General features: G+C 41.7%; 1 protein-coding gene and 1 long non-coding RNA gene across 2 annotated transcripts in view; one reads left to right on the top strand and one right to left on the bottom strand.

Moving 5' to 3' along the window:
* Nucleotides 1–2,338: 2,338 nt before the first annotated feature.
* On the top strand, nucleotides 2,339–7,465 carry ppdpfb (pancreatic progenitor cell differentiation and proliferation factor b). The gene is made up of 5 exons (XM_084016086.1): nucleotides 2,339–2,518; nucleotides 3,561–3,656; nucleotides 4,114–4,191; nucleotides 5,766–5,859; nucleotides 6,942–7,465. The coding sequence occupies exons 2-5, from the start codon at nucleotides 3,602–3,604 to the stop codon at nucleotides 7,054–7,056; spliced, it is 342 nt and encodes a 113-aa protein (XP_083872212.1). The 5' UTR covers nucleotides 2,339–2,518; nucleotides 3,561–3,601; the 3' UTR covers nucleotides 7,057–7,465.
* A 3,018-nt stretch (nucleotides 7,466–10,483) lies between these two features.
* Nucleotides 10,484–13,044, bottom strand: part of LOC311017717 — a 77,955-nt gene continuing 75,394 nt past the window's right edge. The window contains exon 5 of the long non-coding RNA XR_014597655.1: nucleotides 10,484–11,812. This is a non-coding gene — a long non-coding RNA (uncharacterized lncRNA). The remainder of the gene's footprint in view (nucleotides 11,813–13,044) is intronic.

Below are 13,044 nucleotides of genomic sequence, written 5' to 3'. Positions count from 1 at the left end.
GGTTCATTGATGACTCTAAATTGCCCGTAGGTGTGAATGTGAGCGTGAATAGTTGTTTGTCTCTACATGTCGGCCCTGTGATAGACTGGCGTCCTGTCCAGGGATCGGCTCCAGCCCCCCCGCGACCCTGAATACAGGATAAGCGGTAGACGATGGATGGATGGATGGATGGATCTGACTCATTTATGCTTCCATTTCGTGCGCAAATAGAGACGTGCGTCATCACTGCCCTCGTGCTTTCATGCGTCCTCTACGTTGGAATGGACGTTGAGCAAAACATCCTCTAGAGGGCGTCGATCACATTAAAAAGTTACTCCAATAAAGTTTGAAAAAAAAAAAAAAGTTTATCACAGCAACAAACATGGCGACAATGAGGGAGATAACGATCCTGCATCTATTGAGACGGAGGCAAAATCGCAGGCAGCGTTGTCGACGGCGGTCTGTGAGTCTACTGAATACATCCCGGAGTGTGGACGGAGAATTCCAGAAATTAGTTTTACCGATGAGAGAAATTGACGCCGAACGTCATTTTCAGTATTTCAGGATGTCCGTCCGGGCTTTCGATGACTTGCTTCGCCTCCTCACATTAAGCATGGGAACTCGCGCAATTCACCGGTGACGCTGAGCGACGAGCGGTCACCATTCGCTTCCTCGCGTCAGGGATCAGTCTGCAAGCTTTGGCGGCAAGTTACATGCTGGGTACTGCAACTGTCATTAGCATCGTCAAGGAGGTATGCTAGGATATATGGACCGTGGGCAAAGATGAGTTTATGGCCCGACACTGCCCCCCATGATTTCCGTTGGTACTTTAACGCCTGGTCCGTATCGATACGCATCCGCAAGCTTGCAGGATACGGACAGAAATACGGACGAAATGTACGCAGAGGACGGACAGAAGGCTCCGTCCGTATCCGTATGCGTATCTAACGTAGAGCATAAATGAGCCTTAAATTGTTTGGAAACATCTGAAATGGGAGATTGCGAATACGCCCCCTAAATGTCACTCGGTATCGCGAGATTTTATAATAGCACATTTTACAGTGGGCTAGCAAGTTGTCGTGGCCGAGTGGTTAACGCCAAATGAGATTTTTAATACGCACCCTAAATGTCACTCGATATCGCGAGATTTTATAATAGCACATTTTACAGTGTGATAGCAAGTTGTCGTGGCCGAGTGGTTAAGGCGATGGACTAGAAATCCATTGGGGTCTCCCCGCGCAGGTTCGAATCCTGCCGACAACGGATCAACTTTTTCGTTTTATCACATCACTGCTGTATAGACTGCAAATCAAAGCGCAGGTTTGTATCTTTTTGTCTGTATGTTTTGTCAAGTATTTTATTTATGTTTTATTAATTTGTCATTTGCTTGTTTTGATCTGTCCTTTGTTTTGATTTAGTTGTTTTTGTAAAGCGATCTTTCAGCACCTTGAAAAGTGCTGCATAAAACCTGTCTTATTACTATGATTCGTTATGATTACTGGATACAACTCTGCTACAAATATAGGCTACATTATTTTATTTGAGATCATATATACCGGTAGACTAACTCTCATTGCTAATGACTGCATGGAGATGTAATGGCAAACGATGATTTTCAACACGTATCTGCACATAAACAAAAACTACACACACACACACACACGTATCCCTGCTTCTTTCTATATTGGCCTGCCAGAATTAATTTATAGATAGGTTCGATATGTAGATTTCACCACAAGAGGGAGCTCATGCATGTTGCTAGCCTCGTGTTAATGACTGAGGTTAGTCAATACTTTACACTGATTGTGCAGATACTGACAGCATGAATGTCACTGGAATTTGGTGAATTTTAGGGAAATGGAGTAACTGAAATGGACCTTTGAACCACATAAATTATAAGAAATTGTATTACAAAAAAATATATTATGATGCAATGTACAGACAACAGAACAACCCGACGTCAATGCGTGAGTCATCTGTTCTTTTAAATTGGCAACAGAGGAGAGAAGATGGAAACCAAACACCAGACATACATAAGAGTGTGTAAAGTTTAATATGATTACTAATATATAATAGGATTAAGTAAGGATCCCCAGTATTTGTCTGTATTGTTACATCGAATATAAGTACAGTGTAATATGTGATGATATAGTAAAAGTAGATATGGTAAAGTTGAATCTAAACTTATTGAATGGATTTCAAGGGACGTTCTGATGAGAAGTTGTAAAACATATTTCTAATCGTACTTTCATTTAAAACAGTCGTATTACATTGATATATTGTATAAACGTGTTTGTTGCAGCTATTTTTGAAGCCCCGCCTGCTGCTACGTCACCAACTCTCTCGCTCTATAAAAGCGGGCAGCGGCCGTTCACGGCAACAAGAAGCAGTACTGACATCTGTTCGGACCTTGGAGGGTTATATTTACCCAAAACTTATTTTCAAATGGGCCCCGTCGCCTAGCGTTTACTCCCCCAGCCTCGCCGACTGAGTTGAATTGGGTGCTACGGAACGCCAAGCACGTCTGGCTCCCTAAAAGGTGAGGGTTTCCCCCGTTATAAAATGGTGGTAACACCGTCCTGGTGCTGGGGAGGGGGCTAATGGGAGAAGTTGCCATAGGGGCGTTTTGCCAGAAAGACAGACATATCTGCTAGAAATCTCCTCGGGTTTAGGCAACGAACCCACTTGGTTATTTTTGGAAAAGGTCATGTTTTGGTTGGAAATAAACCCTTTCTGGCCGGTGAAGGGGGGGGGGGGGGGGGGGTATCGGTGCTATGCTAGCTGCTGTAAAGTCTTTGTTTTGTTTTCTTTAATGCACAAGAATATACGATATGCATTTAGTACTTTCTCGTTGTATTCGGGTTTTCATTCACGAAAGGCCGACGCTCATATTAACGGTGGTATTGACACAAGCGGCCAGCAACTGGCAAGTTTAATGTCAACTGTTGTGATTTTGTTTTGGTCTGTGCTGTAGACAAAATGTCCCCGGCTACAAGAGAAAAAGACTCCTGCTTTGTTCTTTCATCTCCCACAAGACCACCTTCATTAAGCACTCATCATCTACTTCAATGGAAACTTAAATGCTTTAAGCCCCTTTGTTATGTAGGCTAACAAAAAACGTCAAAATGTCGGTTTGGTGCAGGATCCATCTGATGTAAACAAGAGCCCCGCACAAGATAGGGTGACGTCATTACCCTGAGGGTGTGAACGTGCCATACAAGGGGGAAAAAAACAAACTGCAATCGTCCTGGTTTGATAAATTATGTATTTTGTCCGCGAACCATGAACCGTTTATGCACATTTTAATATACATATATATTTCTTCTGTATAATCAGGGCTGAAAGGATTAGCGTCAGCCGATTGATTTCAGAATAAAAAATGACTGGATCTACTGAGGAAGTGATTGGCACGTGAATATATAACTAAACTACAGTCAGCTGTAGCCCTATATTCAATATCTGTTTAATTGTGTGTCTTTTTCTGGGATTTGTCAGTAAAGTAATATAAAGAATTGTCTCCAATCCTTTGTTGAGCAATGGATCCCAGTCAGGTTTTGACATATTGCTTTTTTCCTCTTCAGGTTTCTACCAAGCACAGCGTACAGCGACCAACTACAGTAGAATGGCATCTATTCCAGCAGGCGGTTCTCTCGTGGCGACCACTGATTACTACCGAAGTGAGTATTCCCTCGACACCAGTGCACGGAGCCAAACAGATTCCTTCCTCCTGTTGGGTCACTTACTATTCTTCAGCCGTTGGATTTATACTATACTCACCATTAACTTGCTAAAAATGTGAAAATGTAATGAGTCACCTCTTCAGGATGAAAGAATTTGTGTCTCAGGCTGAATCATTTCAACCTACTCATTGTTTGTAAGCACTTTTTAAATGAACACTCTTGAATCTTGGCAAGATTAAGTCATTCAAGTACTACTGACTCATTTGCTGTGTTTCACAAATATTAGATTTAGAGTGAAAATGACAAAGTGTGTGTGTGTGTGTGTGTGTGTGTGTGTGTGTGTGTGTGTGTGTGTGTGTGTGTGTGTGTGTGTGTCTCTCTCTCTCTGTCTGTCAATGCAATGAAGAAAACACATTTAGAGAACTCTTTTTCTGCTCGTCCTCTCTTCCTGCAGGGCGCATTGGGTCTACATCCAGTAGCAGCTCGTGTGGCAGTTCGGAGTACAGTGGAGAGGTCATCCCTCACCATCCAGGTGTGTCTTCGTATCCATGAAAAAGAAACAAATATTTGTTCAGACTTGAAAGTCTTTCAAAACAAGTCAATTGCACTCATTAAAAAAAGAGTGAGTCATATTGGATGAAAAGATGGATCAAAAGATGGTGACATTACTCACTAACTAACTACTTGCTCACTAATGTGATAATATCCCAGGCAGAGCTTCTGTTTTTGGTAACTACAAGGATTGCTATGGTTGAGTCAGCTGTTGCCTCAGAGCTACTATGGCTGAGTCATCCTAGAATTCAGGTTGCTCCGGTCTGATATCTGCCTTTTTGGTCAAGCAGGAAAGTGGAATTTCTTTGAGGTAGAATTCAGAAGTCAATATTAAGAGAAAACGCCTCCCAGCCTGGGCACACATGCACTCAGCCCCTGGTACACCAATATATCCCACAGGTCTAGTTAATATCTGCTGACTTCACCAGTAATCCTGGATCAGTGTCTCAGTGAAGCTTTACTGTGAGAAACAATCTGGGCCGACAGACTGACTCAGGGTTTGGGTCTCCATGTCTGTTTCAACCGCCGGGGCAGCTTTTTAATTATGTCAAGGTGCTGATATTTTACAAAGTTAAATTTGAAAATTTGGTATATTTTCTTCATAAATAAAATAATAACTATATTGGTAAAACAATGGTATTATTTACAGCTACAAATAACTGAAAAAACAAAGAGGAAAGATATCAAATAAGACCTATTCGCTCATTACATTTATTACAAAATACTTCAGGTCCCCGGGTGATGCCAGTCCCATGTGAATAGGCCTTAAGACTGTTATAGTATTATAGTGTAATGCTTGATGAGATGGTTTACATTGTTTGCTTGGGTGTGTGACCAAGTAGGCAATGATTGATTGGTTTATGCTTATTTAGCTCATTTACACACACAGTACCCCCTCTAGCTGGTACCACTTTTAAAAGTGGCTTGACCTAGAACTTATTCACGGCACACAGCAGTCGCACGGTATATTTAACAGTCTGTATGTAAATGCAGCCGCTTACTCAAAGTGTCAGTCATTTTGACACAGAGCCAAACACAAGTCCTGAGAGGGGGAAACCTGAGTCATGTCTCTCTCCAAGTGTCGCTGATGAAACACACACACTCAGCTCAAACATGTAGACTCTCACTGAGTCCCTGTAATGTTCAACCTGCTGTCTCGCTTCAGTGACTACAGTTTCTGGTACTTTTTTCAGTAGTTTTAATCTGGTGAAGAATGTTAAACCCTGAGATTGACTGATATGGGATTTTTGGGGCTGATCATTTTTGTGTTTGTACTGTTTCGTGTGTTGCTGGTTTATGTTGGTGATTGTCATATTGTCATTTGTTGCGCTGGTTTAAAGTTTTGACCATTCGTATGTTTCAGCCAGCACATTGCACAGGTACAGATATACTGTACTTGATGGGCTAATTAAATCTAGTTAGAACTGTCACCCACTCTGTCCTGGATGATAAAATGTGAAAATACAAACTCCATGGCTAGAAATCTAAATTAATTGGACAGTAGTTGCTCTATTACCTAGTACAAATCTATGTTTTCATTATCTGTCTCCACAGGGCTCCCCAAGCAGGACTCTGGCCATTGGTGGTCCAGTTTCTTCTTTGGGAAGCAGCCAGGGATGACCCCACTGACTGAGGAGGCACAGCAGAAGTAAGTATAATTATAAGCCATAATCCTTATAGTTCCTAAAAGTGCCCAGTGGCTCCTCTCTCCAACGTTGGTCGAGATTCAGTTTGTAGCTGCATTGTTTCATGCTTCTATATGCTTTAACTTCAACATGAATCCAGGCAAATAAAAAGGGAGCCTACACCAGCAACCTCTACAGACCGTACCATGGCATTAAATCCAGCTTGCGTTGCATTAGTAATAAGTATAATATAATATGATATAGTCATTAACGTTCTTAACATAAGGTTATGTTTGTTCATAAACAGGCTAACTGAGCCACTTCTGTCTCATGTGAATAAAAACACTTTTATAGACTGTTGGAACGTATGATATGGCTACAGGCTATGCCCTATCCCAGTGGCAGTTCCTCATCCTTAACCGGTTTGTCAGACTGACGCACCCTTTCTTTACACAATATATACAATAGCTCCCCACGCCTCTCTCTTACACTTTTACACTTCCTTTTCATTGCCGGAGTATCACTCCTTAATTCCGCAACGTCGTCTTTGTAAACGCTACTGCGACGGGAAGGTGTGACAGAATGTTGTGCCTCTGAGGCGGCCACGGAGTTAGTCACAGAGGCGAGACGAGATGAAACGAGGCGAGCCGGCATCTGTGGAGCGAGCCAGCACAGACGGTGGCGTTTTGAAGACGTGTTACATGGGCGAGGCGCCACCGGCGGGTTTAATGAGCTCACAGCATTGATCCAAAGAAGATAAAAAGCCGGTTGATGCTCGCACGAGGCCGCCATTGTATCATCTACATGTATATGATGCACAGAGTCGTGTAAATATGCAAGACAAGCAAATGTTCCCCTTTTATTGTTGTCTCGCGCTCATTTAACTCGTCACGCGGCCGGCGATGCTATTGTGTTATACGTCACCGTCCCTCTCTTTCCAAAAAGCTGCGATGCTTTGTCAAAAGACACCGTTGCAGCGTTACGCCGTAAAGCAAAGTTCTTTATAAATGGTGCGATCGCGACATTTTTTTTTCTCTCCTTTCCGTGATTACAGCAGAATCTTGTGTGTAAAAACACCTTCTCTCTGTCTTTCTATCTGTCTCAGGGCGGGGGTCCATAGTGGGGTGACAAATGGTCAGATCACCTGCGTTGCCAGGGAAATGGTGATGCAACGCCAGGTGAGTGAGAGCAGCGATGCAGGAAACCCCACCTCCTCCTGATCCTGCTGTCTCATTCTGATCCATGCCGCACACTCGGATGGGGAATTGAACCAACGACCAACGCTAGGTGACGGGAGAAAGTCCCATTTACAACCTTAGTTTGTTTTTTTTAATAATATTATTCATTGTAGTTAAAGGCTGCCTCATTTGTTTTTGTTTCTGTGATCTTTGTTATGTTTTTTATTAACGACCAAGAAAAAAAAAGAGGAAAAAAAGCAACAAAAAAACAAGATGATGATGCAACTGATGAGCTCCTTTGTGTTTGTTTTTTAACATTTGTACTGTGTTTGTAATACTGTGTTGAATAGACACACCGTGGTGCATACACATCCACATGACTTTGTTCAACATTTTTCACTTTTGTCACCCTGTGATTGCAAATGCAATAAAGTAGACTCTTGCAGCCTAATGTTGTGTGTCAGGCTCATGTATTTGTTCTTCTCACACACATTTAGCAGAAATGTGCCTTCAGGATACAACTTAACATCATAAAGGTGATGAAGGAGTCGGTGTTTGCCAGGTTGTGGTTCACTGGTTTTGTACAGGGCTATTCTGGGAACAGAGTAAACACTGAGAGAACAGCACTGCAAGTCCTCAAACTGCTGCTGGTGAACCCGGAGTCTGGAGTTGTGTAACTGTTGGCTTAGTGTCTGAACACCCACCACATCTGGAAACTAGTGTTCTCTATGGACAACAAAATACCCAAAACACATTCTTGCAAAAAATTGGGCTCAACTCCCCACTACAGCAGCCTTCAGCTTTTTTACGTTTCAATCAAATTTGAAATACCTACATTTTCAGGTATGTTTGTGCTTTCTAACAAGACTTGCACAGAGTTAACCTTGACACCACATTTACACAAAATACTTTAATGTCATGATATAATAAAAAAAAAAACAATAAATCACCCAAACCAAATTCATCTGGGAGATCAATCCGAGTCAAAAGCCAATCATGTAGTGTTAGAAGAAGTAAAAGTACTTTTTACTGTAGAAATAGGTCCTGTTACAAGTTAAAGTCTTGCATTAAAAAATGTCAAACCAATCTAACTTCCCACACCTCAACCTAACATATCCAACACTGACCCACCAAGCGACGCTAAGGAGAACTAACCAATGAGAGTCAGAGAACGCTTCACCAATCAAACGCACCTGTAATGAGGCAGATTATTTAAACGTGTCTGCTACAGATGCTAATTAACGTTAACTTGTTCTGCAGTAAACCCCTCTTTTACCACCACCGCTCCTGTAGTATCATAAACAAACGGAGGAATATTGATGTCTCCAACTCTCTTTACCACCTGGAGTGGATGTCTGTTTGTTTGTTTTACTTTACCCTCTTGGTTAAATGAATAAGCTTTTAAGTTCATCTTTGTTTTGGATGTTTTGCCTATTTGTATTGGCACTAATTTAATTAGGGCCCAAGACCAAAAGTGCCACAAGCTCAACCGTCTGTGGCACTGAGAGCAGGAACCAGCAGTTTTTCTAGGGATTATTACTCCACTGTGCTTTTGCTATTTCGAGGGGCATGGTATGCCTGAAGTCTCCAGAGTCAGTAAGAAATAGCAACACACCAGGGTTGGGGGGAAAAGTTCTTCTTAATGTTTTTGCCCGATAGTAAGTCAGCCATTTTTTAATTTTGTGACTTAATTTGAGGACTCCAGGATGCACAAACTTCTGTAACTTCGCACCCATGTTCAAGATAATAGTTATGTTATGATTTGATGCTACAATTGGGCATTAGCTTGGCACGTGGGCTCTATAGCGCCCCCAATAACTTTTTTGACACCCTGCATATACTTGGAAATCATAACAACAAAACCTGTGAACATTGCAAGAATATGCAGTGATGGGTTCCTGACTTTTTATTGGGGAGGCCTTAGTTGGACTCTAATATTCAACAAACCCCGTACGGACTCATCACTTCGGTCACTTAAGCTTTTATTAGCTCTGCCCAACCACAAGTTTGCCATTATAACTTATTGTGTTGTTCATGTATTTTATGAAAACTCTTTTCAAGTCCCTCTGGAGGGTTTTTGGATGCGTAGGTGTAAGTCTCTGACTAATGTAACGTTTAGTTGCGATGGAATAGTTGATACTATGAACGATGATATCATAGGTCATGTGACATTATGCCATTGACGTGGGCTATTTGTATATTTTACCAGGAAGTTATTGTGACTTGAATTACATTGTGTCAATAGTCTTATTTGACAAAGATCATTATATTTGCATGAAATTTACATGGTGTGGTGTCACATGATAATCAACAGCTTCATGTATGAACATGTGTGTTGTTTCAGGACAAAAAAAGGAAAAGGTACCAAATGTGTGGGGTGTCCTATATCTAAGATAGGTAGTCTCCTTGACCATTTCCTCACAAACTTCATGCTTCCTCACTCCAATCGTCTCATCATCAACCCCTGTTCCATGGCTTATACGGAGATGCTGTACTGATAGCCCAGCATCTCCGTGATGGGCTGAGTCATCTCTCTAATTTATACTGCTGCATTGCCAACATAACGCTATACTCTCATACTCATTCTCATCTAATATAATGCTGCATATCTAGTGTTGCTGGGTTTAGATCGATCCGTCTCACTTCACTCGATAGTACATGTTCTCTTGTTGACTTGTACAAGTTATCCTGATGTGCAGAGAAAACTCACTGTAGTGCGGCACAAATCCTGACGCACGGACTTTCCTATTTGACAAATGGTTTTGTGTAAGCACGGTCGCTGTCTATTCACCCCCGTGGTCTCTGTGTGTCTCTATGAAACAGAGGAAAGACAAACAATGCTGCAAAGTGGTCCCTCTGCATGACAGTGCTGAAAGGTTGAAAGAGGGTTTGTTCTGTGGCTCATTTGAAGAGCCGAGCGGCTGCTGGTCCTTCCACGCTGCAGTTTTTCCAGGTCACCGAAAAACACCCGATGCTCCGAAGGTCGTCGAAAAGTGGGTGTGTGAAGGAGGCTATTTCATCTCCTCTTTGTCTGGATCACAGTCGCCCCTTGTCCCATCCCGCTCCCCCCTCTGTTCCTCAACATCTGTATATATATATATATATAAGTGTTGATATATATATTAATATTGCTTAAATTCCTCTGCAAAGGAGGTTTGGTTTGTTGGTTTGCTTGTCAGCAGAATTATGGAAACAATTCTTGCCCAATTTTCATGGTGGAGCATGGGCCAAGGAACAACCAACTCAAGTTTGGAGCAGATCATGGAATGGATACACATTATTTTTCACTACGGTAGGTAGAACTCTGGGAGGGATCATTAAAATAAGACATTTTAAACATGAATATCCAACATCCTCCAAACTGTTTCAATCTGTAGATTATATTACCAGGGTAAAAATATGTTGACCAGGCAAATATGTATCTGGGATAAACAAAATGTGGTTCTTGGTTCTTGCATACACATTATTTTTTCAACTCTGGGTTTACTGAAGCTTTTTTTAATAACAAAAGCTCAATACTGGTTTTATTTAGAGTATCTGTGTTTGCCGAGGACAAAGGGCTGTGAGCTGATGATCTATCTATCTGGTATCTCACCTTTGACTGTTGAAACCGGGCAGTATGATAATCATGAGGAAGAAAAGCACATCTGTCCAATATAATTAGTTCCATTTTGTGATTTTAGTTCTTATTTTCTGACCATCCAGATTCTTTGTTCAGTTAGATCAAAATAGATATCAGTTTTGTAAATGCGGGTGATCTACATAGACTGAGAAGGCTGTTCACAAACATAGCCAGTTATCCTGAGAAATCCTGGGAGAAGAGTAACAAAGTACTTTTCCTATCAGTAGATATTAAATATTATTTGTTTTCACATGCTTTATATATGCAAGTCCGGATGATGTACGTAAAACATGATGATGTACGTCTTGTAATCTAGAGCGCCATGGGCCAAATGTTAGGAGAAATAAAATAAAAGATTGAATGTGTGCAAAGGGTCGTTCGTAGTGATCACACCTGACTCAATGAAATATCTGCTTTAACTCTGTCCATGCAACAGCCTGAGCCTCTTGTTGGGACATTCTGCTCTTGTGCACTAATACTACCTTCTTCCAAATGAAAAAACACGAAAACACAACACCAACTAAAAGCCCAATATAAATACATGGGGCAGGGAATCATAACATATCCTTTTTTGTTTTATTATCCACAGTACCAGTACATTTAATTTGAGTTCAAATGGCTCGCTGCAAACAATCATATAAAACACAAAACAGAAGTTTCACAGTACTGGGCGACTGCAATGATGACTCTGTGAGGCTCAGTTTTACAACCAGTTTCCACACATTTTGACCTTTTTAACCACTTTGATCCATGAAAGTGCAGCAAGTAAGTTAGCTTTGCCAAAATCCAAATTTTGATTCCACTCATGGCCTCCAACTCCATAAAATTGCAAATAAGCAATCAAGATGTTTCACTGTATCAACAGCCTTCTATATAGAGTGTCAGGCACGTTTGCCACAGTGATATTTAAGTGTCTTTTTACTTTAAATGATCCACTTTGCCTGCACTCATCTGACCCAAGCCATCAAATCCTGAGCAGCCAAGAGGGCTCAGCAATGGGGCGGTTAAAGGTCCTGATTTCTTAACTTCTTTCACTCTATGGACAATGAGCTGTGCTTGTTTCCTTCTACTTAACGCCCGGGTCAACAGGGCTGCTTGGTTTCGAGGTGGGGAAGTGAAGAGAATAAGAAGGGCCCAGGTCAATATTGACCCATAATCCTTTGGTGCCAAGGCCACCTGGGAATAGAGAGAAACACAAAGTGTTGAGTCATACAACAATTTAAAAATTGTATTATTAATAATGTATCTTATTGTAAGAGAAGCCACCTACACATGATACATGAGCTTGTTGGTTCTTTCCTGAGTTCTAGTTTTAATATGTTTGAATAAGTATTCTGTTGGATTTTGGCTTTGCAAAGATTCATATAAAGCTCAGCAGCTGTTCTCCTTTTAACAGTTGATCCGGGTCACTGGGTGCATGGATCATCTCAAACTGAGGAGAAGTATCAGATCAGTCTCCGTCACTCCTTCTCCCCTCCCTCCGTCTCTTCTCCCCTCCCTCCCTCTCTCCCTTTCCCTACATCTTCTGCTATCAGGTTTCTGGTTATTTATCAGATGGCTAGCACTGCCATCACTGTAGCTTCATTTCAGTGAATACAACATCCCGCTGCTATAAATAAATGCCGGAGCAAGCAACCAAATAAGTATAGTCGTCCCCCGGCTGACAAATACATTCTTTTACATTTGCTGAACATTGCGGTCCTCAGTTGTTTGCTGAATCTCTTTTTACAAAAGGAAATATATTTTTTACCCCTTTAAACAAGTTTATATCTTCAGGGGAGAATGAGCTTGGAGCTGAGAGCCACTGACAGGGTAGGGATGTCTGAAAATGCCACAGTTTCACAGTGAGCAATCACAATGTCACAGGGGGTATTTTAGGGCACACTCACACCGATCATGGGTCAGCGATGCGAGCAGATTGCATCCCCGTGCATGTGCGCGTGCATGAACCGTACCGTACTCAATCTTCCAAGCGTGCCAGGGCCGAGGAAGCGTATCGTTCTTAAGTACAGAACGGAGTGCTCACACTGACCAAACAATCCGGTCTTTAGGCTCAGCCGTGCCTGGGCGCGGTGCCGTGGTGTAGTGTGAGTGGGCCCTTAGTCTGAGCATACGCTGCTGCATGTTAACTGGAATATTCACTTTCATTAGCCTTATAAACAGCTTGGTAGCAATCCTCTTTTTCAGTAAGAAAATGTCATATTTTCTGCATGTAAGTTGAGGCCCCATCTTTAGATGCTTTTGTCAACTTTGGGACTGTTTTTCATGCTTTAGACGCCTAGTTCCACTTCAGGGAAAGCTGTCTGGCTGTCAGTGCTTTGATTTGAGTTAGTTTATATCTTTTTATCGTTTTAAATAACACCCTGCTGACCGCGGAAATTATTGAATGTTGTGTTGTGTGTCTAATG

Source organism: Eutrigla gurnardus (assembly GCF_963514095.1).
Source record: "Eutrigla gurnardus genome assembly, chromosome: 8".
Taxonomy (NCBI): domain Eukaryota; kingdom Metazoa; phylum Chordata; class Actinopteri; order Perciformes; family Triglidae; genus Eutrigla; species Eutrigla gurnardus.
Note: the sequence above shows the minus strand (reverse complement) of the source record. Positions and strands in the feature narration are given on the sequence as shown.